Source organism: Columba livia, chromosome 1 (assembly GCF_036013475.1).
Source record: "Columba livia isolate bColLiv1 breed racing homer chromosome 1, bColLiv1.pat.W.v2, whole genome shotgun sequence".
Classification (NCBI taxonomy): Eukaryota; Metazoa; Chordata; class Aves; order Columbiformes; family Columbidae; genus Columba; species Columba livia.
The window spans coordinates 58554736-58580035 of NC_088602.1; the positions used below are offsets into that span (position 1 = coordinate 58554736).

General features: G+C 43.7%; 1 protein-coding gene across 3 annotated transcripts in view; it reads right to left on the bottom strand.

Moving 5' to 3' along the window:
• The window catches only part of FGF14 (fibroblast growth factor 14), a 417171-nt gene extending 392116 nt beyond the window's left edge, over nt 1-25055 (bottom strand). Inside the window, exon 1 of one of the 3 annotated variants that reach the window (XM_065057919.1) lies at nt 24278-25055. In XM_065057919.1, coding sequence (XP_064913991.1) covers nt 24278-24485 — 208 coding nt within the window. In that variant the 5' untranslated portion in view covers nt 24486-25055. The remainder of the gene's footprint in view (nt 1-24277) is intronic. The other 2 variants (XM_065057898.1, XM_065057946.1) reach the window with 2 other exon arrangements.
• Between the last annotated feature and the right edge of the window lie 245 nt (nt 25056-25300).

The following is a 25300-nucleotide window of genomic DNA, read 5'->3' on the forward strand; positions in this document are numbered from 1 at the left end:
TTTCCTGCCTCTTCATCCACCAAGTTACTGCATGTGACAACTCCCTTCAAACCTACCCCCATCTCAAAGGTGCCTCAAAACTTTCTTCCTCATCAAGCAGGAGTAAACCCACTTGAACCATCTTCCCAGTCACTGGGTCCTCACAACAACCAGAAGCTTCCAGCAAGACATAATCTCCTGCCTTCATCTCATCTTCACCCCACTTTCCTCAGTGCCTTCCTGGCACCCACGGCTTAATAAGCAGGGTATCCATCTTATGTCTGGAAAGCTTATGGTTACGTGCAAATAATAATCAATATGCAAATTAACATGATCACTGATATTATATGGCACACAAACAAAACCTGAACATCTGTAATAAACACAAAACAAAATATGTAGGTCTGCATGCATGATCTAAAATTAAAACCTCTCTTTTCATTTCTCTCATGATTCCAAAGGCATACATTCTTTTTTCCACAAATATACATTTTATAAACTTATACAAAAAGCTGTATCAAATTGCTTAGAGTTTCTTTACAGTACTTCAGTCAGCATTTTGAAATACGTATTTTGCTCAGGGTGAATATCTGAGCGCTGAAGAAACTTCCTCAAAAGAGTATCTAAAAAAATTTTAGACTTCATTTCAAGACTTACATACAACCACAGAATCATGGCCAACCTTCAAATGTCCTGGGTGTGTTTGTATAATGCTTTGTGAAAAGAGCAACCATGCAAAACTGAGGCTTCTGTCCAGAAAGTGCACAAAGAAAAATGTTGCAGTGGCTACACTGATTTTTCTTTAGTATTTTAACACATACGTACTTACATACATTTGGGCAAAGTAAGCCTTCCATAAAGACTTCCTATCAGGTGGTTAGAAAATGCAAAGTAATAAACCAGTTCCAGTGTCATAAATAAAATACATCCATTTATGTGGTGAAACACCACCTTTAATTTTTCATTGTCCTCTTATAGCTTTAAATAATGTGGTCACAATAATTCATTTTCTTAGTGGTGAAACTTTATGCTCTAGTTCATAAAAACAGAGCATATAGTTTCTCCACAAAGAAAATATTCAGTGTCTGGTCACATTGATGTGTGAGAAAGCAGGAAAAAAAAAATCTGGGAGCAAATAAATGATCAATCCTGCAATACTTTTATCAGTTCACATACAGCAGCTGTCAAATCAAACAGCAGCTGCAACCGTCTCTCTTGTTGAAGTCCACAGGGTCTCTGTAGTTAACCAGGTGGCAGTCCCCAACCCTGAAAGGTGTTTGGACACTGAACTCCCGGTAAGGAACCGGCACCTACTTTGACTACTTTCTGCATGGGGAGGAGACCCCTTCTGTCCCCAGCTGGGTTCATACCAGTAACAAGATGATGTGAGGTACCTGGCATCAGTTTGCAGCCATTGGGGTTTTTTAGCTCCAGATGAGTGCCAGTTTAAGATGGCTCTAGAAAGCTTTGCTTGGAGACACTTGGTGGTCTCTGCTTTGCACTCTTCAGCACACCACGTCATAGGAAACATTATACACTTGGTCACGGTGCAGCACAAGTACACACACACAGCTCAGTTTCTAATCACACCTGAGCTAATAAGTCCTCCTGAGACTTATTAGTGTCAGCTTGAGCTGTCTGGAAATGTCTTGCCCACATTTAAAAGAAAAAACAAACACCTCAGTCACTTCTCTGAAAAGGTCTAGTGCATCTGTGAAGTAGAGCAGACATCCATAAAAACACCACAGAAAACCTCAAACTGTGTATTTATAATAGAGTTAACAGAATTCAGCAGCTAAAGTCTCTGGTTGTGCTGCGCATGTCAGCCAAGGATTTTGATCAATGAGCAGAGGGGATTTTCTCTTAGGTTGCCCCTAACACCTTTCTCGAGCTGTCTGAGAGTGAGAAGGACTGGGGGTACTGTCGGATGAAAGATTGGATGTGAGCCGGCAATGTGCACTTGCAGCCCAGAAGGCCAGTTGTATCCTGGGCTGCATCAAAAGCAGCGTGGCCAGCAGGTCAAGGAAGGTGATTCTGCCCCTCTGCTCTGCTCTGGTGAGACCCCACCTGGAGTCCTGTGTCCAGCTCTGGAGCCCTCAGTACAGGAAAGACATGGACCTGTTGGAGAGGGGCCAGAGGAGGCCATCAAGATGATCAGGGGGCTGGAACAGCTCTGCTGTGAGGACAGGCTGAGGGAGTTGGGGTTGTTCAGCCTGGAGAAGAGAAGGCTCCAGGGAGACATTATTGTGGCCTTTCAGTACTTAAAAGGGGCTTATGAGAAAGACGGGGACAGACTTCTTAGCAGGGCCTGTTGTGATAGGACAGGGGGTAGTGGTTTTAAACTAAAAGAGGGGAGATTCAGGCCAGACATGAGGAAGAAATTTCTTACAGTGAGGGTAGTGAAGCACTGTCCCAGGTTGCCCAGAGAGGTGGTAGATGCCCCATCCCTGAAGATATTCAGGTCCAGGCTGGATGGGGCTCTGAGCAACCTGATCTAGTTGAAGATGTCCCTGCTCATTGCAGGGGGTTGGACTAGATGACCTTTGAAGGTCCCTTCCAATCCAAACTATTCTGTGATTCTGATTGACTCCCTTCCATGCTCCTGCAGTGCTCAGGCGATGCTCAGTACTCAGGCAGTGAAGACAAAGAATAAAAGCAGGCAATGAAGTAATTAAAGCCCAAATCTATCATAATTAATATGTATAATGGAGAACAGTTAAGAAGGAAATTAACTGCTCTGGCAAGAGGAGGTTACTTTATACCAGGGCTTCTCACTTCTTCTTGGTACAATGGCCTACATACTAGAGGATTTAATCTTACTGCAGTAGTTAAAGCAATACAGCTTTCTAAAGTCAATTAGACCTAACATTTGAATGCTTGATTTTACAGCTCCTTTTAATGAATTTGTTTGTTTGATTGTTTTTAATAATGTATTGGCAAATATTGTCAAGCAGCAACAAAAACAAGATGAAAACAAGCACTGTGATTACATGCAGCAGGTTTAACCGCCTCACATCCTTGGGAGCTATTTACTTTTTTTCAGATATCTGGATATCAGGGTACGAAGGCTAGTGAATAAAGAATGATTTTAGGGTTAAGGAGTTGAAAAATAAGGTTGTTTTCTCAGAAAGAGTATTACATAAAAATGTTAAGTAATTATGCTTTTCTAGTCCTCTTTTCCCTATCTCTAAAAAGAGATTAGTAAGATCCCCTTAGCCCATAGAAATTTTGGAAGTCCTAATTAACATCTGCAGAATAATTTATGATCATGGATGGATACATTACTTTCAAGCAATTAATTTTATTGGCTATCTTTTCTATAGTGCATCTGAAAAAAACTACATGTTGCAAACTGGAATTTCTATCTTCTGTATAGAAAGCAAAGGAATACGTAGCTCCTGGTTATGTCCTTTTGTCTCAGAGCCTTCAGCACACTACTGAGTGAATGAATTTAAATTGACTTGATTTTAAAAGAAAAAAATAAAAGTTAAACTACTGCACATCTACTAGTTTCTGTAGCACTAATTTCTTTGCACTCTTTTCCCCAAAATAAGAAATAATAATTAAAAAAATATGTTTGGCATTATCAATGAAACCAGCCAAAAGCTTTTACCCCTTTCTCCTTAAAATCACTATAGTCACAAAATGCTCTGGAGCACTTTTCATTACTTCTGTTCATAGAGAAAAAAGGTTATGCACTTGCTTCAGATATTACATTACGCAGCAGTCCTTCTAGGAGATAAGTGCTGTTGTGACAGAAGCAAATCTCCACAGCATCACTGAAGTGAAAGAAACCTTTTCAGTTTTCATCAGCTGAGACAGTGTTTTATGGTGAGGGGTTTGGCTTTTTCTCCTGAGGCTATTGGTATCTTGCTGCAGATTCAGTAACTTGAACATAGGAGAATTGCCAACGTTGTCCCCACATCATATAGAGATGACTCCTGGGCAATTTTCTTCCATTTGTTCATAAAGGGAAGGCTGTGGTCAGAGGAACTGGGGCATGACTTTTTTCCCTTGTTCTTCCACTGTCATGTCAGCCCCCTGAGGTCAATGTTGAACAGCGCTTCTAACCTGAATGAGGAAACTAGAAAGCCAGTCAAGGAATGTATGTCTGCAGTGAAGATGTTTATTTACATCATATGCTTATGCATTAGCTTCATGACATAGCCATAGTCGAGGAACTGGACTTGAAAGAAAACACCAGAAATGCTAGAAAAATGAGTAATCTCAATTCTGCAACAAGCAGGAGGTGGTTCTTTGTTTCCCCACCTTGTTGATTGCCAAAGTCACCCTCACTCAAGCATAAACAGCTGAAAATGCACACTGGTGTTTCTGCCTGCATTGCGTGTGATGTGACCAAGTCATCTGGTTATCAACCACATCCAGCTTTGAACAACTGCTCAAAGTGCAGCAGAACAAGTAATATTGCTTCCACTTATGTAAATATTGTGTGTTAGCAACTATATGTGAGTCAAAAAACACATTCTGAGATGAAAAGATGCTAAAAGACCTTGCCATTCATTTCCCTGCATACACCCACAAGTAGTAGCCATTAGAAGTCACTATTTGTCAAATATTTGAAATAACATCCTGTAACTTGTTATATTAATTTCTGCAACATATGACAGCAGTGTACACTGTCAACTGATCAGAGGAAACAAGGAAAACAGGAGACCTGAATTGTGGTTTAAGTAGAATTACCTGTTACAACATAGGGACAAATGAGTGAGGAGCAGGAAGCAGATACCTAAAAATGCACTGAAAAAATATTACTAACAGCTGTGGTAGAGTTGCCAATTTTAATTGCTATCTACATTAAAGCAGAGTACTGGCTTTGCAGTTGTTTCCCACACGCCACTGGGAATCAGGTGCTTCTTTAATCAGCAGAATCACATCACTCCACGTGACATCAGAGATGGATTTGTTGTAACCAGAAAAAATGGGGCATAACTCTACATCCTGCAGCCCACAGGTCTGCCTCTAGCCTTCTGGCTACCACAGCAAAAGCAGAGACAGAGCTTTTCCCACCATGTCGAGAATTAACCTGCTAGACATTCCTCTATGCCCAGAATAGAAGAAATCACCCTGTGCCAGACGCTCTGCAGGAAAACAAGGGAGAGAAAGAGCTAGGTGCTGCCTTGTCCTCCGTATGCCAAGTGCAGAACTATTAATAAGTAGAATCTCACCCTTATCATATGAACAGCACCATTCAAATGAGTGCACATTATTATATGAGGGATTTTCTTGAGGTGCATCTGGCACAGTCAGCACATATTTTTAGTGCTTGTTTTTCATGACCATGGCAATACCCTGCAGATATCACAGAAGGACTCAGTGATAAAATCCCATTCCTTGCCACTGCCCAGTCAGATGTTGAATTTGGACAGAAAGCAATATGTACTGTGAGGTCTTTGGATGACGAACAGTGACCATCCAAAATTCTATTTTAACTGTATGATGACACTATTCTTAAGAAATTTTGTCCCTGAAAAAGTATTTCAAGCAAGAAAAACAGGTTTCCAATCTGGTGTCTAAAAGGGAAGATGTAAATGGCTGTGTTTTCAGTGCTTCCACTCCTATAGGTACTGTAACCTATTTAGTTAATAAGAGAGAACAAGCCACTGTAGACAAATGAAGCATTACCTTCCTTTTGTCTCTGAACATTTTCAAAGACCAATGAAGACTCTTAACAAAGAAATTTACTTAGGATCAAATTAGCTAGAGCAAACAATGAGTAATTACTATTTTTTAAAAGACATTGCTAAAATACAACTACTTTCCTTGTTTTCTACTTAAGTGTTTTCCTATTGATATAAGTAAGTAAAATCACTTTAGGCTAAAAGAGTAATAAATTTTTTAAAAATAAATAGAATTCACCTTTCATCTGTTTTAATGCTGCTCAGTAAATGTGAACATCTTTCTTAATTTGGGCAATAAAAATACCCTAAAATCTTTAATTTTACTACTTCACTGGTTCGCTCTCTCTGATGTATAAATTTGCTGCCTCTATTAACAAGTCCTGTATATGGTTGTATTTTAGTATTTAATTGTTTATTACATTAGGCCACTGGACCACTCCCTGAGTCTTTTTGAAAAAAAAAAAAAACATATATACAGCATTTAGTGCCAGTTTATAATTAAACAATCCTTAATAATACTTTCATCTATTTATGAGTGACAACTTTGGCCCAACAATCTCAGTGGCTCTTGCATCTCTTAAGACTTGCATATAGGCAATAGTTTTCTGTTGTATTTATAATACAGTACGTGAATGAAATCAGTTCAGACATGGGCTTGTGAATTGTAGGAATTGTCATCTTTGTATATACAATTCTTCAAAGCTGCAGCCTGAGACTTGATGAGGTGGCACAGATCGTACAACTCAGTATGAACATGCTATATGGTGAGTCACTGGATACAGTAAAATCAGTCTTCATCTCAGCCTCTTGAGGTACAATAACAGCTAGGAAGAATCCACACATGTAGAGAGAGAGGAATGGCAATCTGCAACACTTTTGTTCCAGTTTCCAAGAGCAGAGGGAAAGAAAAAACAAAACAAAACAGGTGGGAGGAAAGATACTCAGAAAGAATAACTTCTTTGTTTCTGAGGGATAAATAAAACAACTGGATCATTTGCAGGAATAATGCATCTTAAATACAGCAAATTTGAACCTTCATTTTGCTACTAATCCTTGCAATATGATCAAAGGTTAGCAGCTTTAGCTGGACAAGACACAGACAGGGCCTTGAGCCTGTTATTGCTGAATTGATACAATTTTTGAATGATTGAACTCTTCATCAAACCTATCAAAATACTGAAATGCATTGGTAAAACTATACAGCTGGGAAAGATTGGTTATAAAATGAATGCTAATATTACCCCTAAAAAACAAACAGGCCAGTTACACCTTTCATTTTACCCTGTTGCTAACTGAACAGACCCCATTTATTAAAAAAAGCATAGGGAAATTTTCTCTCCAGTACTCGTACAAGGCAAGTGCAATGATTCCCCTTACTGAAAAGACCTCTGGGCTGGGGTTGACTGGCCTAAACAAAAAGGGTTTTTTTGTAATACAACTGATATTCCAAGACGTGACAACTAAACTGTGAGCCCAATCCCACCATTAACATTATACTCTACTTTAAGAACATTTTGTGATCTGTTAACAGCATAATGGGAATTTGTATAATGTGTATTAACCTGTTTATCTCTCACACTATCACTGACATTTAAACTAATATTTCCTGCAAAGAACCAAAACCTCACAGAACTAGCATCCACTGAAAAATCCTTTGTGCTTCTTTGTACATGCCAAACTATGAGATATCAGGGCAGTAATACTAAAATTGACCTGTAAGTGTTCTTCCAGGTCCTTGTACATCCATCATAAATATGATTATTTGGCTCCTTCTTAAATCCTCACTACAGTATTGCCAGAAATGGAGCAAAGTCAAGTGGACATAGCTGAAATGGCTGTTGCATGGTGAAGAAAAATCAAAATAAAAGTCAATTTTTAAGTATTGAAAGACTCATGGCACCCATGAGCCTGGAAGACCAGGAACGGAGGGGATTACACAGTGAATACTGTCACTACAGTACATGGGAGTGCAGGAAGGCTGTCTATAATAAAATTAAAATTACCTTTCTTTTTTCACTGTCCATAGAACAGAAGAACTAAGACCCCAACATTTTCATATCTCAGCCACAAAACCCAAAGCACATTTGTGGTACATCTGGTTACCAGTGGATTTACCAGCTTTGTTCTTTCCTCCCCCTACTCCATTCACGCAAATCCCTCTGCACACACGCTGGATGCTACAGTGAGCAGGGCTTGTGCTCTCCCTAGAAAAAGTCCAGAAACCTTTTCCCTTCCCATCTGTTATTTGAATACATCCTAATTTGTTCTGAGCACAGCTTGTTCTCAGGAAGGCAGTATTTGCCCCACAGTGCCATAAACTCAAAAGTTCAAAATCTCTTCACTCCTATAGCAAGGGACTCTTCGGTTACGAAACAGCTTTGCCACACTGAACCTCATCAGGAGGTCTTAGTACAGAAAAGACATGGACCTGTTGGAGAGGGGCCAGAGGAGGCCACCAAGATGACCAGAGGGCTGGAACAACTCTGCTGTGAGGACAGGCTGAGAGGGCTGGGGTTGTTCAGCCTGGAGAAGAGAAGGCTCTGGGAAGACCTTATTGCAGCCTTCCAGTACTTAAAAGGGTCCTGTAAGAAAGATGGAGATAGACTTTTTAGCAGGGCTTGTTGCAATAGGACGAGGGGTAATGGTTTTAAACTAAAGGAGGGGAGACTCTGGCTAGACGTGTGGAAGAATTTTTTTACAGTGAGGGTGGTGAAACACTGGCCCAGGTTGCCCAGAGAGGTGGTAGATGTCCCATCACTGGAGACATTCAGGTCCAGGCTGGATGGGGCTCTGAGCAACCTGATCTAGTTGCAGATGTCCCTGCTCACTGCAGGGGGGTTGAACTAGATGTCCTTTGAAGGTCTCTTCCAACCCAAACTATTCTATGATTCTATGATTCTGTTCTAGGTGGTGGGACCATGCTGTACTGCATCAGGTAGTGGGGCCATGCATTGCTCTCCAAGGATGATGGTAATTGCCACTATAGCGCTAAAAGCAGGCACTTGATACTTTCTGTCATCCCTGAAGGGAAGTGTAGGAGAAAGACTATGAGATCTCTTAAGGAGCACAGCCAAGGTGTCCTGGCTCTCAGGCTTTTTTAAAATCCATCAGGATTTAAAGTACACAGAACCATACAGTGCTGCACCACAGTGAAGGATGTGAACTGACAGGAGCTTTGTATTGTGCCCACAGAAGTGGAGAGAGTGGTGAGACAGGCTTGCTCCACATTCCAGCCCCAGGTGGAAAAAATTCCCTGCCGGGTGCTCTAAAGCAGGATTTTGACTCTCTCACTAACAAATGTATCTGAAATGAAGATGAGGAGAGATAGCTGGAGGAGGAAGGAGCAGAATGAGCAGATGGACTATAACAGAAACCATGACACTGGCAAAAGTAATTTTCCTATGCCCACGTCATCTGTAGGCAATGAAAGGGAAATACAGGTTAAACTCTGTAACAGGATAACATTTATGTATTTGAATTAAAATATTGACTAATCTCTAATTAAGTAAATGCATCTAGGGGCAGAAGCAGTCCACCCAGTCAGCACCTGTGGAATACAGTGACAAAAATAAGGTATTTTGACAGGGCTGTGACAGGAGATGTAAGAGCTATGGCTAATTTATGACCCTGAAAATAGGGTGGTAATAGTTTGTCCAGTTATGAACAAAACAGAAAAAAACAAGACAGGAATGCAAAGGTACACTGATGTAAAATGAGCTCGTGAAAATACCTGAGCAATAAAGCTTCAGATTTGCCCTATCTGTTTGAAAGTATTGGCCGTGATAAAGGATCTGGCTACTCTTGAAGCACAGGTAAAACTTGAGCACACAAAGTACCACACTCCAAACACTCCTACTAGCACTAAGATAATTGTTACTGTAGAAGTGCTCACCACTAATTTAAACAAATTGCATATAATTGATTCCTATAAACTCTCCAGAAAACACTGCTTCACTACCTTGGCCACCTGTCTCAATGTAGTCTGAGTTCTAGAAGCTTAGGCAGTCGCAGGAGGTACCACAAACACTGGGTTTAGTGTCACAAACTTTTTTGGCTTAAATACCCTCCTAAGTCAAACAGCGCTGAATGTAAAGCAAGAAATTTTACTTTTTTTATTTTTATGATAGTCCTTTATTTCATAATCAGTTGAAGAGTCTGCTGCTGTCCACTGGGCAGCATGTGACAGTGCTCTTTCAGAAGCTTTATAAATTCACCATTATATCTAAGCTTAAAAGAACCAATACTTTTAGCACTATCCTTTGAAAAGTACTGTTAATATCAACAGATGGCACATACTTCTACACTGGCCAGATCATTCTGTACTAGATTTTAAAAAATAACAATTTTTTTTTTTTTAAATATAATACTCTGTCAAGGACATAGGATACTGTTGTTGCACATCCCCCTCAGGGAGAAAATATTAGTGCCATGTGTCAGGGGCAGGGAGACTACCAGGTGACCCACTTACTAATTTGTATACTGCAATGTTGGCAGTTTGAACTTTTATTCTCTGATATTCCTTTTTTTTTAGAAGTATTTCTCAAAAGGATTAGAAATTCATGCTAACTCAGCCTTTCGTTTTGTAAACTTGCTTCAAGGTCCTTCATTGAAGACATACTGAGACTTCTGGAATCTATTTGTGTAACTTCCAGCTTGTTCTGGTTCCTACTGTTGCCTGTACCTAAAATAGTGAAAGCAATGAAAAATACATGAACTTTGGGATTCTGGGAAAAAGCTTGATTTTCTTTAGAGCGAACACCCAGGAGGATCGTGTCCACAGGGGGGAAATGGTTGTCCTGTCTCAACCGTTCATTTGCTATTTGTTCTACTGGGTTTTTGTAGACCTAGATTAGATTCATTATATGTTAATGCCCTTGAATGCAAACTGGGGAAGACATGCTTGTTCTGTAAATTGTGACTGGAAGTTAAAAGAGACAAAAAGATGGAGCAGACTGAGTCTGATGCTGTAAGAATTATTGAAGTAATAGTAGATTAAGCACAGAAAAATTTGATCTGTACAAGAATATTATTGTCTTCAACAGAAACAGGGTCCTCTCCTTAGAGAGATCACAGAGCAGTGTATTAGGAATGAAGGATTTGAGTATTTAGATTTGCTGGATTTTAAAAACCCAAAGCAGTGTGTCAAGACCAAAAAAAACTCCCCTTCTTTTCCTTGGGCCATGGAGAGAATGCTCCGTTTTTCCTCCTGTAAAACCCTTCTTTGGAGGTATTTGATGACCTAATCTAACAATGGAGCAATGCAGCATAAAGCAAATATCAATGAACTTCCAGAAGGAGGATTAAGGCTGGTGCTTCCAGGTAGCATGCCAAAAAGGAAGACACTGTAAATGAGGAGACACCAAAAAACTTCATTTCCCCAGGCTGGAAGGGGGAATGAATAAAAAATATTTTCAGTCTTGGAAAGAATCTCAAGGCAGTTAGTCTGGCCCAAGTTGGCTTAATTGCCATGCCATGTGAAAGGTCCTACACAGGTTTACATTAATGTGCTATGAACTGAAGAAACAGTTTACAAGATACCTAATAAACTGAGAAATATTTATACTAAAAGTCTTTTACTTCTCTATTCATAAAAAGACTTTGCCATCTTAGAAGATTTGACTCAACTTCCAAATCTTCGGAGTGGTTCCAGAAACTTCAACTCTTTGTAACAAGCTCACATGTTTTATTTTAAGGCAACAAAAAACTATGTCCCCTAATCAGAGCTTTTCACAATTGGCTTTATTGCAGGCATTGAAAACATAAAAATCTCTGTTCTCCTTAAATGCAACACACTTCTTAGTCCCAGATTAAGTAATGACACATGGGTTTTTTCAAATTTTTAATTTGTAAAGAAACAGTTACCATAAGGAAAATTCACGGAAGAGGAGAATCCACAGCTTAAATTCAACCTTTTCATATTTAGCATTAAATGCAAGAGTAAACATATCCTTTACACCCTCAGAGAAAAGAATCAAGAGATTCCAAGTGCTATAAACTGATTTTCCCTAAAACTATCAAAAATGCTTTATGAGTTCTAATTTTCATTAATATAGGCAAAATACAAACAGATATACTCGAGCATAAGACAGACCCTTTTAATCCACAGACCATGACCAGATTTAGCCTGTCAAAATATTTAAAGCATCAATAATCAGTAAAAATGTTTCTTTACTTGTGCCTCTCATAACTATATAAAGAAATTGAGGGACCAGTGGTCATGTGGGAAGTAATATATAGCCTTTAACTAAAGGAAGATCAAAAAGTACACACAGCAGCAACTCAGGTCAGTGTCTGCATAGGTCATTTAATAGAAGATGTGTGTGCAGTAAAACAAGTTACTCAGATGACCAATAGCGTTGACCAGTTTCATTGCACATGCTCACACAAAAGAAGGGGTGATCCCTAGTAAGGTCAGTGAGGAGGAAAACAAGTATGAGTCAGTGAAGTGGAAGAAAAAGGTTTTATTTAGGGACAGAGGGAACCTCCTGTCCTTCAGCTCTTCCTTACCCTGGAGCTGCATGTTCTTGATGGAGAGAGGAGAAAGGGGAAATCTATTGCTTTAGCCAGCAAGACTGAGCCTCCCTTCCTGTCTGGTTTGCCCTCTTCAGAAATCGAGTATGGTTCATTCCTTGCAGACTTGTGTCTCTGCTGCTCATCTCTGCCAGACTTACTCTGAAGCGGGGTGCTCTGCTGTCTTTCCCCACCAGCTTTTCACAGGGTTAACCAGGAGCCTGTGGGAAGCCCCTTTCTAGGTGTTCCTTCCTCAAAGGATGAAGCTGGGATTCTTCCCTTCTACTGAAGCTCTAAGGTCCCCTTGCCTGCCTGGGACGGTGTCAAATGCTGTTATTAGCCTAGGTGTGTTCCCACACTGAGGCTGGGAGCACAAGGAAAGCACCCTAAAAGCAGAGCTTGCCCTAATGTTCCTTAGTGGAGGTGAAAGAGGTTTTCTGATCCTCTTTGTCTGTGCTCATACTGCTAAATAAAAGAAGCACTAGATCCTGGTCACACACACTTGTTCCTAAAGTCCCAGGCAGTTTTGAACCAAAAGCCAAATCTTCTAGGGAGGGTGGTAACTGCACATAATGTGGAGACGAGCCAGCCAGAGCCATTTGGACTTGGATCAGTCCCTGGTCCCATTTTAATTAAGCAATATAAATTCAATCTTAGGTTCCTGAGCAACTAGGGGGAGTTTAAGGTGGGGGAAGGATATCAATGCCAAGCTGAAGGTGGACAGTTCTTACTCACACTTCTTACTTGCCATCTGTTAATGAGAAGAAGAGATTGGCTCTCCCTTTGAAGTTACTTTAAGATCTCCAATGTAAACTTCTTGACACAGATTTATGGTAATCTACTAGGTCTGAATGGCACCTAACATTCGTAGTCTATTTGACTGTGGACCTAATAAGCTATTGGAAGGAAAAGGGAAAATTATATTGAACCTATGCAACCCTCCTTTAGTGCTTAATGCCTGCAAGTGCGCAGAAGTGCTTTTGAAACCCCCTGACAGAGACAAAAACTATTTAAATGCTTCCAGCATTGCATAGCTCATAGAATTACAGGATCACAGGATGGCTGGGCTTGGAAGAGACCTCTGGAGATGATCTAGTCCAACCCCCCTGCTAAAGCAGGTTCACCCAGAGCAGATCACACAGGAACATGTCCAGGCAGGTTTTGAATGTCTCCAGAGAAGGAGACTCCACAACCTCTCTGGGCAGCCTGTTCCAGTGCTCTGGCACACTCAAAGTAAAGAAGTTTCTCCTCATGTTTAGATGGAACCTCCTGTGTTTCAGTCTGTGCCATTGCCCCTCATCCTGTCATTGGGCACCACTGAAAGAAGCCTGGTCCCATCTTCTTGGCATCCACCCTTGAGATATTTGTAAGCATTTATAAGATCCCTTCTCACCCTTCTCTTCTCCAGGTTGAACAGACCCAACTCTTCCAGTCTCTCCTCATAAGAAAGATTCTCAAGACCCCTCATCATCTTTGTAGCCCGCCACTGGACTCCCTCCAGTAATTCCTTAAACTGGGGAGCCCAGAACTGGACAAAGCTCTACAGTTTATAGTTGTGTTGTAAATCAGTTTGGGAGGAAGTGGGGAAATAACAGATTTCCTCTCACCAGCAGTTACTGTGGCAACTACATCAACTGTTTCAGTTGAGCTTGAGGGCCGACCTCGCAAGTAGACTCATGTGCCATCTCCTCCACAGGGGACCTCACAGGTGTTAGCCCAGGCAACTGGAGAACACATAGGACTCCAAATGCCTGTGCAGGACCAAAACAGCAGGTGCTGCCAGGCGTGCAAGGGCAGGTGGCTTGCAGAGCATCCTTGTGACAGCAGGCAAGTGGGCAGGAGCCACCAAACTCTCAGCCTGAGGTCACCCTGGAGACCAGTCCTTCAGGGCTGCATGGTGACAACAGGTAGACTCATGAGAATGTGGGAGCACCTTGATTTATAAAAGCAAAGTAACATTTACAAGGATATCTCACCTTTGGTGAGATAGCTATAAACGGAATAAATTGAGAGAAGATGCACTCTCCAATTTAACTCGCTTAGATGTCCTTGGGAAAGAAACACTTCTAGAAATAGATGTTTCCCATGAAAATGTCCTTAAATTTCAGATCTATTTGCTCTTTGATTGATAAGTAGCTTAAACAATTCCTAAATTCTGCTTGCCTGTAGGACTCTATCGCTAACCTTTCTAAATGATGACAGATTCCTTTAATCCCTTTATTATTTACTTTATAATTTCTTTTGTCATTCTGGTTTTTATCCCTCTCTGAGGATAAGTGGGAGAGAAAGCATCCCACACTATTCATGTATCATCCACACAGCACACAAAAAAAAATCTCACCTAATGTACTAACATTGCATTCTGACTTACTTTTGTTCAAACTTATCAAGTTCCACCCCCAAATTCTTAACCTATGTATATGACTACAAAGGCTTAGTATTTATCTTCATCCTCCATCTTAAATCTATAAGCAGGTACTCTTTTTGGCAGGCAATTTAAATCATAGTCACTCCAACTACCCACTGAAAGCCAAGGAAAATGGGTCTCAGCAAACATAACGAACCCTCATGCTGCTGTTTCTCCCAATATTTTAATTTAAAGTTTTTAACCTAGCCTGCACAACTTACGGCTTACTTCTGCCTTGGATTTTGTAGCTCTCTGGGAACACTTCAGCAGGGTACCACAAGATTCAAGGATGCACATACCACCCATGTGAGTAGGCAATGCCAGGATGAGCTCCTCAGCAGGTCAAGTAAGAATAGCTCACCAGTATTATCCAGAAAACTTTCCTGAAAGCTGAGGTTCCCTGCCTTAACATCAGAATCCAACAGGAAACATTTTATCCTCAAGTAAGTAATATCATCAAACAATCCTCAAAACAAATGAAAAGGATAAAATTTGTTCTTAGGTCTTCTGAATCCTCTTGCTGACTTTACTGTATTTTCCTTATCAATCACCATTGCTTTACTGCCTTTGTATTTATGTACTTCTGCTACTGTTCTGCTACTGTGAATTAGCAGAAAGTGGGAAACCACTCATACAGTTCATGCTCAATAAAACAAAGGATAGACCATGAGCCTAACCCTCATCCATCACAAATATCTATCACATCAGTAATAACCTGTGCAGTCGTTCTGCTCACTGCCAGTAGCTAATTATTCAAAGTAGCAGAAAGAACACAAAAATATCTGAAAGAAATATAATTAAGGCATAATTTTCCTGAGAGACCCTAACCCAAAGTAAAAAGACGAGATGCCTGCATAAGCAACAGGTGAAATAACTGAAAGACATGTGAGAGGCTATAAAGGACATGACAGTGTTTGGGACAGGTCAAGGTCATATTCACAGAGATAAAACAGGTGTGAGTAAAGCCAGGAGACTAGCAAAGGTCTGTGCTGAAAGTTCATATAACCCTAGTTTTTGAGGTCAGAAATTCACCTTCACATGGGAACAAACAAACAGCAATTTTTACTGGCAAGGGGCTAGGAGGAAATCTCTGGGGGTCACAAGGCTTTATAAATTTAAAAACATCAATTTTGGTGAAAGCTGAACAAGTCCAAGCCACAAAATTGCATCTGGGTTTTAAGACAGTCTGAAGTTAATTCACATCTAAGATCTTGGGTTGATCTCCTAGTGGGATAATCTGCCTAAATCACGTTTAGGTTTAGTTTCTCAGGGACTATTAGCAGTCTGGGTATTGTCATGTAATTTCTAGTTGCAAGCAAATCAGAATTGTAAAGTGTTTTTTCACATCCTGAGAACTATGAATTAATAAGCACTACTATTAATTTAACCCTTATTAAGATGTTCCTGATAGAATACTCTGTTTTATAAGATACTGCTGTACTAATGATTTAGCTATATTTTAAAATGTTTCCTTACTCTGTAATCTGTTCACATCTTTTTCTATGTTTTTCACTATGTTTTACAGTGGTAGTTCCTGTTCATCTCATTCGATGTCAATAAATGTACCTATAATAGCAATGACTGATACCTGTAGAAGCTATTGGGCAAGACTAATGTTCTATAATGCACTTATCTAATGAGAAGCGTGAATTGGGAACTGTTTAATCTGCACGTTTTTGTTTAAATGTAGCAGGACACGCTTAGAAATAAATTTACTGAAAGAGTAACAAATCTGGACAACTTTCCTTCTTTAAATTAACATTTTCAGCTCAAACCTCATTAAAGGGCAATGAAATTCCTCTGTATTTCCTTTACTAGCACTGGTGAGATCCAAGAGATTTATATGTAAACAGAAGCCTTTGCTTTTATATGCAGTCTCTCTCTCCTATTCAAACCATTCAATGCTGGTATAAAATTCTAGTTTTCAGTCACACCAGAGCTTAATTCTTCAAAAGTTTATTCAAGGGAGCAATATCCTCCTTCTTTCCTCAGGAGGAAGGACTTTGTTAAAACATGCCCTTTGCAGGAGATACTCCCTTATCCCATAGGCCTAGAAAATCCATAGGAATTAACTCCTTTTAGCTGGACAAAAGCATAGGCAACCTGCCAATACAGGACTCCCAGCTCCTCACAGACCTACAGTTTCATGAGCTTCTGGTCTGTGGTGAGAATGTGGGCAATGCTCTGAGCATATCCATGTACACAACCAGAAACACCCACTGATCCAGGAGGACCACAGAGACAGAGGCTCATGCAGAGGGATGTGTCAGTTGTTGTCTCGTCTGTCCTCCAAAGTCAGAGACATCTAATATCCTCAGCAAAGGCAAGTTACACTGCACAGGAACTGATATTATAGAAATGACGAGTATTTTCTGACAGTTCAAGGAAGGAGAAGGCACCATGAAGGAAGTGTCTTTCACCTCATGGATGAGATAGTGAGCCCTGAAAATCCCCCTGTAATCGGTAATCACAAACACAGAGCAGGAATAGCAGTGTTAGCCTCTGTTTTTCAACCAAGGAGTACCCCCTGAAAGTACAAACCCCTTTCCAAACGACACATGGCTATGTGGAGCTTGCTCCGCTGCAAAGTTTTTGATGTCCAAACCCAGAAATGCTGTTTGACAAGTAGAGGTGTGTAGCTCCTTCAGAGGCTACTACACGCAGTGGCCTGAATAAAAGCTCTGACAGTTCAGGGATAGCTGAAAACTGCGAGGATAGATTAGGGGAAGAATCAAATCTAGATTTGTTCCGCGTCTTGTTATTTTTCTTACAGGGCCCAGAGTTGGAGAGAAAACATGCTCAAGAGCTGAGGCATGAGTCCCGCACGTTCTGTATCCTCACTGTGTTCTCATCTTTCCAGATGATGAAGCCACACGAAAAAAAACATGGACCATGTGATGAATTTTCAGGGAACAGTAAAGTCTATTCCCCTACCAGTTCAGTGAAATATAGACCTTTCTGGAATCTCCTTAAAACAAATTTTTCATAGAGGATTACAGCTTATTTGCATCACTGTCTGAGAGCAAAAGCCAAAACAATTCCAATGGAATTAAAATGTTTAACCTTGGTTCGATTCTACTGCCTGATGGGATCAGGTTAATTTTAGTGCCATGGAATGATCAAGCCAAGTAATTTCCAAGATACTGCCTTCTGTATGCAAACGTTAAACTTGTTCAGTGCAATTTCTCATGCTGTTTCCAGTTAAAAGTAAAATAAGCAGGTGTCAGAGTGAAAACACAAAATATGGACATTAAAATTACACCATCAATTTCTGCTAGTGACTGCATGTCATTTATTGTCATTTGACCTACACAACCATCCAATATTAACTCTCCATCTATTAAAATGTTGACTATGTTCAACACAGTATGTTACCTAAACTAGTGCATTGAATTTTACTGCAGAAGGTGTTATTATTCTGACTTGTGCATTGAATTTTACTACAGATATTATTATTCTGACTTCTCAATGCTGTCTCATCAGCGACTATTTACTTCCATTGCTACTATTTAATGTGTGTGCTTCTAATGTGAGTGTAGTGTATGCGACAGATACAACAAACCTGCATTCCATTTACCCACTAAAAGCCTTTTACTTAATGATTTTTGAGGTTTTGCCCTCAAAAAGATCCTCCTCAAAGTCAGCGTGCTCCTGATTTGAATAACAACTTAGTTAATTATTCGTGCACTATGTACCTTTGCTGTAGAGTATATTAAAAAGAATATGCCACTTACATACATTTAGTTCACTGTGGGCTCAGTCCATCATAGTGCCAAATACCATCAGTTCCTTTTGCAATGATAATTTTTGCTACTTCTGAGTGGCTCAGAACCTCTAAGGATCCACTTCAAGAACACAATAAATAATTTTCTTAATATCCAGTCTGAAGATGAAAATACTCCTTTGAGTACTTAATCACATGGTCTTCAATAGAAATATTTTCTTACCGGTCGCTTTTTATGTTCTGAAAGTGGACACACTGTGCAAGAAGCGGGCTCTTTCTGAACTAAACATGGCTCCAGTCTTGCAAAGTTTATTTCCTACTGTATTCAGTCTTTCTGTACAGTGGCAAATAGCTCTCAGGTACATTAATTGTACATCAAGCCTTGTGCTACACCACAGCATTTTTTTTTCACAACAGAGACTGAAAAATCTTGAGATCATTCTATGTTTTGTTACTCAGTAAGTTGTTCAGTAAACTAGTAATTTGTCTTTGAAAAGCTATCATTCACTGAAATGCGAAAAGCAAATGAAAGGACCAACAGCATACGTGTGCAATGTTCAGACATTGCCTGTGATTTTTAACAAGCAGGAAAGCAGGGCACAGTGAAGTGACTGTGTGTCCAAAACCACAAAAGCCATCTGAAACAGAATTAGGTATAGAAACACATCACTGCTCCCAAAGTAACAAGTTAATCCTCGACTGAAGGAAACCTGTTCCAGTAGGACTCAGTGCTCACAAGCACATTAGGCAAATGTCTGTAAATATTCATTAGAGTTTACTTCGCACACAACCACTTCATTTATCCAACCACATTCTAGACTTGCAGTGTTTCATGCTACATGTTGAGCGGTTACACAAAAACGTCAACAGTGGCCCCACCAACTATGGAATACCACCCCAGTCAGCATAATGCTCTGCTTCTTTTGGTTTATGAAGTTCTCTTGAAAAACTGGACTTCCAGTTTCAAACAACTCTCTCCTTTCCATATTGTATTTTTATAGGCATTAACTGGACCGAAAATCTTTGCAAAGAGACAAATTCTAGATGTCTCAGTCATTCCTTATGGAAAATTGAAGTAGATAGGAATTTTAACTCAAAATTAATACACTTAACATAGAGTAGGTAAGTAGAATAAACATCAAACTGAAATGAAAACTGCATAAATATAAATATTTAAACCAATGATATCTGTAAATGCATTTTTCACATCCTCCCTAAGCCTAAGTCATCCATTGTATATACTAACTAATTTATAACGGGCCTGTCATTAGCAGACATTGAACTAGGTGCAAGCATTTTATCACAGTAGGGAGATGCATGAGCAGGCATAAATTTCACCCATTAACAAGTAAAATATGCCATTTAATTTGATCAAGAATAATTACATTTGTATAAATTCAGGAAATGTATTCCATAGAGGGCAAAATTTCAGTAGGTGAGATACATGTAAATAGGCAATTTTACATTTGAACAAGAGAAACACATCACAGTTTGATTAACAATACAGGAATTATGGTATTTAGGCAGTCAGGGCTGCTTTTCAGACCTATGTGAAAGATACTTCAAGGACCGACCCTGCAGCTCTTACAGAGGCAAAATATCCTTTGTCTTTTAGTGGGAGGTTTGTTTTTTATGAGTAAGAAGGCTGGGGAAGGGGGTGGGAGGATGGAAATTTTCTTAGAATTCACATAGACACACATTATATATTTTATGGGCAGGACCCAAGGTTCTGCTTCAAACAGATCCAGTCTCGTAGAGCTGTGTTTGGAAACTTTTTCAAAATTATAAGCAACCATAAAAAACCAGTGTCTGTCTTATGGAGGAGGAGTTTAACAAGGGACTACACAAAGATCCCAGTTCAGCCACAGCCTGCATTTCACATGCTCTTATCTTTAAAGAGGTTTTGGGTTCAGATTGATATGGGATTGATACCAACAGAAACCAAATTCCTCTATCAGCAACATATTTATAGTAATGCCAATTTCCATCTACTGTCCTGTCAACACCTCTGACTGAGTTGGAGAGATGCCTCTCCTTGGAGGTAAATGGAGAGGAAACCTGATCCATTCTCTGTCTGCTGGGCTGCCACCAGGAGTGAAATGTGAATAGCAATTCCTGACATAGGCGCATCTAGTACTCCAGCCAATTTACTCATCTCCCATGGGCACCCTAACAGCTGCCATTTGGTAAAAAAATCTATTCACATTTGCTTTAAAAACACCCAGAGATACTCTCCTTACCCATTTCCCCTCAAGCACCAAGTCCTCCCCATAACTTAGCCATGTCCTAACAGAACATACTCAGTTTAGAGCTTTGGAAGGGAAGCCACCAGGTTGGCATCTTATCATTGCAAGCCCTGGCTCAGTCCTTATGGTCTCGAGCAATTTGTAATGCTTTGTGGGAAAAAGCCTCTTTTATCTCGCACTTTGTGAAGTCCTCTCTGTGTGTATGACAAGCTGAAAGGGCAGAGTTAGATGGGAATAATTACAAGAGCAAGAGCGACTCAGGGAACCTGACACATTGCAAATATTTTCATGATGGACATGATGCTACAGATATGTGAGGGTTTATTACTCTTTCGACTATTAAACTCAAGAAATTTCAAAAAAAAATCAATCGATGCAAGCAAAGCCACACATCTTGATTCTTAAAGTTTTCCTCCTCATGAAGAAATGTAAAGAGGTAAATAGTTGCAACAATCAAAGGCAGGTCCTCTTTCCAGGATCTCAAGTTTGAAACAAAGGGTTTTCAGCCAGCTGCATTTCTGTCATGGATAAAGCAATGCCTCCCAGAGCAACCCTGCCGGAGACTTGCATTTACCGAAGTGGACACCCCAGCCCTCTCTGTCCCACTCTGCCCTCACTTCAGAGCTCTGGTTGGTGCCAGTAACCCCAACAGGGCAAGCTGGGGCCCCCGGGGAAGGCAGGGGAGCCCTAGCAGGAGGTCGTCACAGGGAGGAGAGAGCTGCAGGCAGAGATGCAGAGCAAATACAAAGCAGAGAACATCTGGAAAGGAGCCACCCAGTCCCATTTCTGGAAAAAGACCAGCTGTCGAAAGGGACCAGAAAAAAAAAAAAAAAAAGGGCAGCAGGCCGAAAAATAACTAAATAAACTGAAATTACAGCCAACCTTAGCTGCCTAACCTGCTTGATTTTCTGCACGGCTGGATCAGCCGCAGCTGCTCGCTCATGTGGTGCCTTTTGAGACCAAAAAGACCAATCGCTCCTGAAAAGTTTAGCGGGCAAAGGGGGTCGGGGGAGGGCTGGGGGGAAAGGGGGAGTGCGTCCTCCGTGCCGCAGCGGGGACGGGGCTCGCCGGTTCCAGCGGGCAGAGCTGCCCGCACAGGGGGAGTCCCACGGCCAGGGGCATCGGGGGAGTCAAGGCATCACGGTAGTGGCTCCCTGCTCTCCTCCGGGCCCGGATGGCTTTGATCTTCCCCCAGAGTAACAGCGCCTGGGGTCGAGCTACCAACTAATCCGGCCAAGCGAAGTGTTAGCCTGCCCGCACAGTTAGCCGCAGTTCAGCGGGACCGGGATGTCAGGATGGGGCATGCGGCTTGGCTGGGCTCGGCGTCCCGGCTCACGTCGAACCGGAGCAGAGCGCCGCAAACTGTGAGGGGCGGAGAGCGAGAGCACGGATCTGGCCGGTGGGGACAACAACCGCAAGCCCCCCGCCTCGGCGCTCAGCTATCCGACCGCCCTGTGCCTCCCTGGCACCCGTGGCAGCGGGGAAATGCGACCCCTCCAGCCCGTCTCCCCAAGACTCTTTCCCTCACCAGCTCGCCCCGCTTGCTCAGATCGGCTCCCCCTCCCCTGGCACCCGGTGGGCCGGCTCAGCTCTGCCCAGGCAGGGTGGCAGTGGCGGCGGGGTGCAGTGTCGTTCCTGACACCCAAACCCACTCGTCCCGGGCACAGGGGGCAAGTGCGGCAAAGTCCCTGGGGAGGAGAAAAGGGGGGTGTGTGTGATGAGGGAGCCTGGCACTCCACAGAACACGTCTCGGCTTCAGGGGCCGTTTTCTTACCAGCCTCCCCTCCGCAAGGAAAGGACACGGGCCTTTTTTGGGGGGCGGGGGTGTTATACGCCTGTTCTTCTCCCCTCCGGTATGCAAACTAGAAACCACCACCTTCGCCAAGGCCCTTCCTCGGACCGTCGCCTCATTGCACCCCGGCGCTGAAGCCTGCACTCCCGGGGGGCGATCGGCAGTGGGCAGGGCAGGCAGTGCCACACCGCGGCTCCGACCTCCCCCTGCGGTCACGGCCACGGTATGCGCAGACCGGGCAGGGGGAGCGGGGGGGTCCCCAGGGGATGCAAGAAGGTGGGCGGCTGTCCTGCCCCTGCCCGCCCCATCCCGCCGCGGGGGAGGCACACGGCTTGGAAGATGTCTCCGGCCGGGGGAGGAGGTTCGCTGCAGCGCCAAGGGGTGAATGAAGCAAAAAGCACTTTGCGGGAGGCTGAGCGCAGCCTCCGGCGGGGCATTTCGGTCTCTTTGGTATGCTGAGAAGTGGCTGTTCTTTGCTGCAGAGGCAGCGGCGGGGAGGAGAGGGGCGAGACAAGCTGGCAAACGGGAACGAGATGGGGAGAGAAAAAATCCGCCGAGGTGCCCAGCACAACTCTCTGCACCGGTCTTGAGCTGGGCAAAGCAGGAGCGGGCACTCCGGCTGCCGGGGTGGAGAAGGGTGCGGGCTGCTAGGGCTGCTGCTTGTTGATGTTGGGGTGTCAGAGAGGCAACGAGAGCCTATGATCTACTACACTGCAGTGCCAGCGTCAGGAGCCTCCTGCTCGGGAGCTGCCACTGCAGGGCAGCCGGCACACACACACACACCACCGCACAGACACGGCATCCCTCCCTTCACAACCCGGGCTCCAGTGGCTCTCGCCTCCCCAGGCACGCAAGTGCTTGCAGACAACCTGCCGGCCGGGGGGAGTGAGCACGGCAGCGGCGGGGGGAGGGAGACCAGAGCCCAGTGTGAGGGGGGGCGGGGAGGGCCGGTATTTCCCCTGAAAACCTCCCGGTCCCCCCGCCCGCCGAGCATCCCTTCTCGCCCACCTTGCTCGCCAAAGCGGCGGGCTTGGCAGCCCGGCCGCCCCGAGCAAGAGGGATGGGAGAGATGCAACAGCAGCAGCGTGACCCCCCGGGACCGGGCGGCCCGGAGCACCTGCATTTGCATTTCTTATGTAATGTACTGCAAGTTTCCCCCTCGGAGCCGGGCTGAACCGAAGCGCATGATCCTGGCTGCCAGGCAGACATGGAGACGCAGGCAGAGATACCGGCGTGTCCACAGAGGGTCATCCCGGCAGGGAGAGGCGGAGGAGACGCAGCCACCCAGGCGGTGCTGCTGCTGCTTGGCATAGGTGCCTGAGTTGCCGTCTGGGCACAAGCCCCAAGAAAGTGTCCACTCCCTTTCCTCAGCCCCCTTCCATCTTCCCGGCCTAAAGTGCCGGGGGACTGAGTGACAACAGGGAGCCCCCAGTCCGGGGGCGGAGGTGTCGGGCTTGACTTCAGAGAACCAAATGAGGCGGGTGTGTGTGTGTCGGGGGGTGACATATTGCAAGCTAATCAGAAAGTGCTGTGCAGGACCTGAGCCCCGGCTCACTCACCCACCGCAGGTAGGGCCGGCTCACACCAGCACGGGAGACCCAGGCTCCTCTTCCCAAAACTGTCTGGGGGTACGCACACGGGGGGCTCGCATCGAGGACGGAGGAGACGGGGGACTCTACTGGCTTCCCCTCAAAAAGGGTAGCAATAATAAAAGTTTCCTCCTTGGAAACAGCACATAGAAACTAGGAAATGCAGGCTGGGCTAGGGTCGCCTTTGATTTTTTTTTTATTTTCCGTGGTGACAGTGGATGAACCTAATCCAAACCGCTCCTTGCTTATTCATACACGTATGCACATGCATGTCCGTGCTGGCCTCGTTATATTTCCCCCTTCTCCCCTCAGCAGGATTGCAGATCTACCTCGGCGAGCAACAGACAGGATAGCATAAAAGAAAAACAATGCAGTGCAATGGATTGCTTACCAGTTTGGTTCTTGTTTTTCTTAAGACTCTTGCCACAAAGACACTGCAGCATATGCGATCCTTTGCTGAAAATGTTCCAAAGAAACCACATTGATTTGGGCGAAAAGCAATCCAGCAGCTTATACACCCTGAGAAAGAAGAGATCCTTGTGGTTGCATAATAATAAATTGAGACCAGTTCTCCTGAAGCGGGGCACCAGTTTTATCATAGAAAAAATGATTATATTCCGATCTTCTCCCAGTTTTTTTTCCTCACGTGGTATATTTCTTTGAGACTTTTCAACGGATGCTTTTTTTCAGCCAGGCTGAATGGTTATTCCCTCTAGAACAACATTGGATTATAACCAAAAGCGTGGAGAGAAAATAAAAGAAATCCCTTTTTTTCAGCGTGAAGCCAAACGAAAAGTAAGGTAGTGAAATCCCAGCCGAGGCCAAAACCTCATCAGAGACACCGGCAAAACGCGGAAGAAAGATCCCCAGAGAGAAAACCATAGCCTGGGTACTTGACTGCTAGGAGGATGGGTGGATCTGCAGAACAAAAGCCACGGCAGGATCCATCCTACTGAACGACTGCCATTGTGCAGCCCCGCGGCGGGAGAGGAGCGCACCACCGGCACCCGGCCGAGCCCGGCTGAGGCGCAGACACCGCTGCCGGCCGCGGGCGCGGACCCCGCCCGCAGCCCCCGCCGATGCCCCGCAGTCCCCGCCGCCGCCGCCGCCGCCCCGCGACGCCGCCCGCCCTCGCCCGCGCGGGCCGATCGCCTCCCGGCCCCGGTGCCGCTGCGCCCCGCACCGCCGCGCAGGAGGCAGCACCCCCGCCCCGCGCCGCCCCGCGCCGCCCGCCGCAGCCTCGGCGCCCAGTCGCCGGCGGGCGCCGGGGGAGGAGGAGCCGCCGAGCCCCGCCGGCCCCGAGCGCCGTCACGTACCCACGTGCGGCCCGGCACGGCTCGGCCCGGCCCGGTACCGCCCGCCGCGGGGGACAGGTGGGCTGCTCTAAAGCTGCACACGGGCCCCTGCGCCCCCA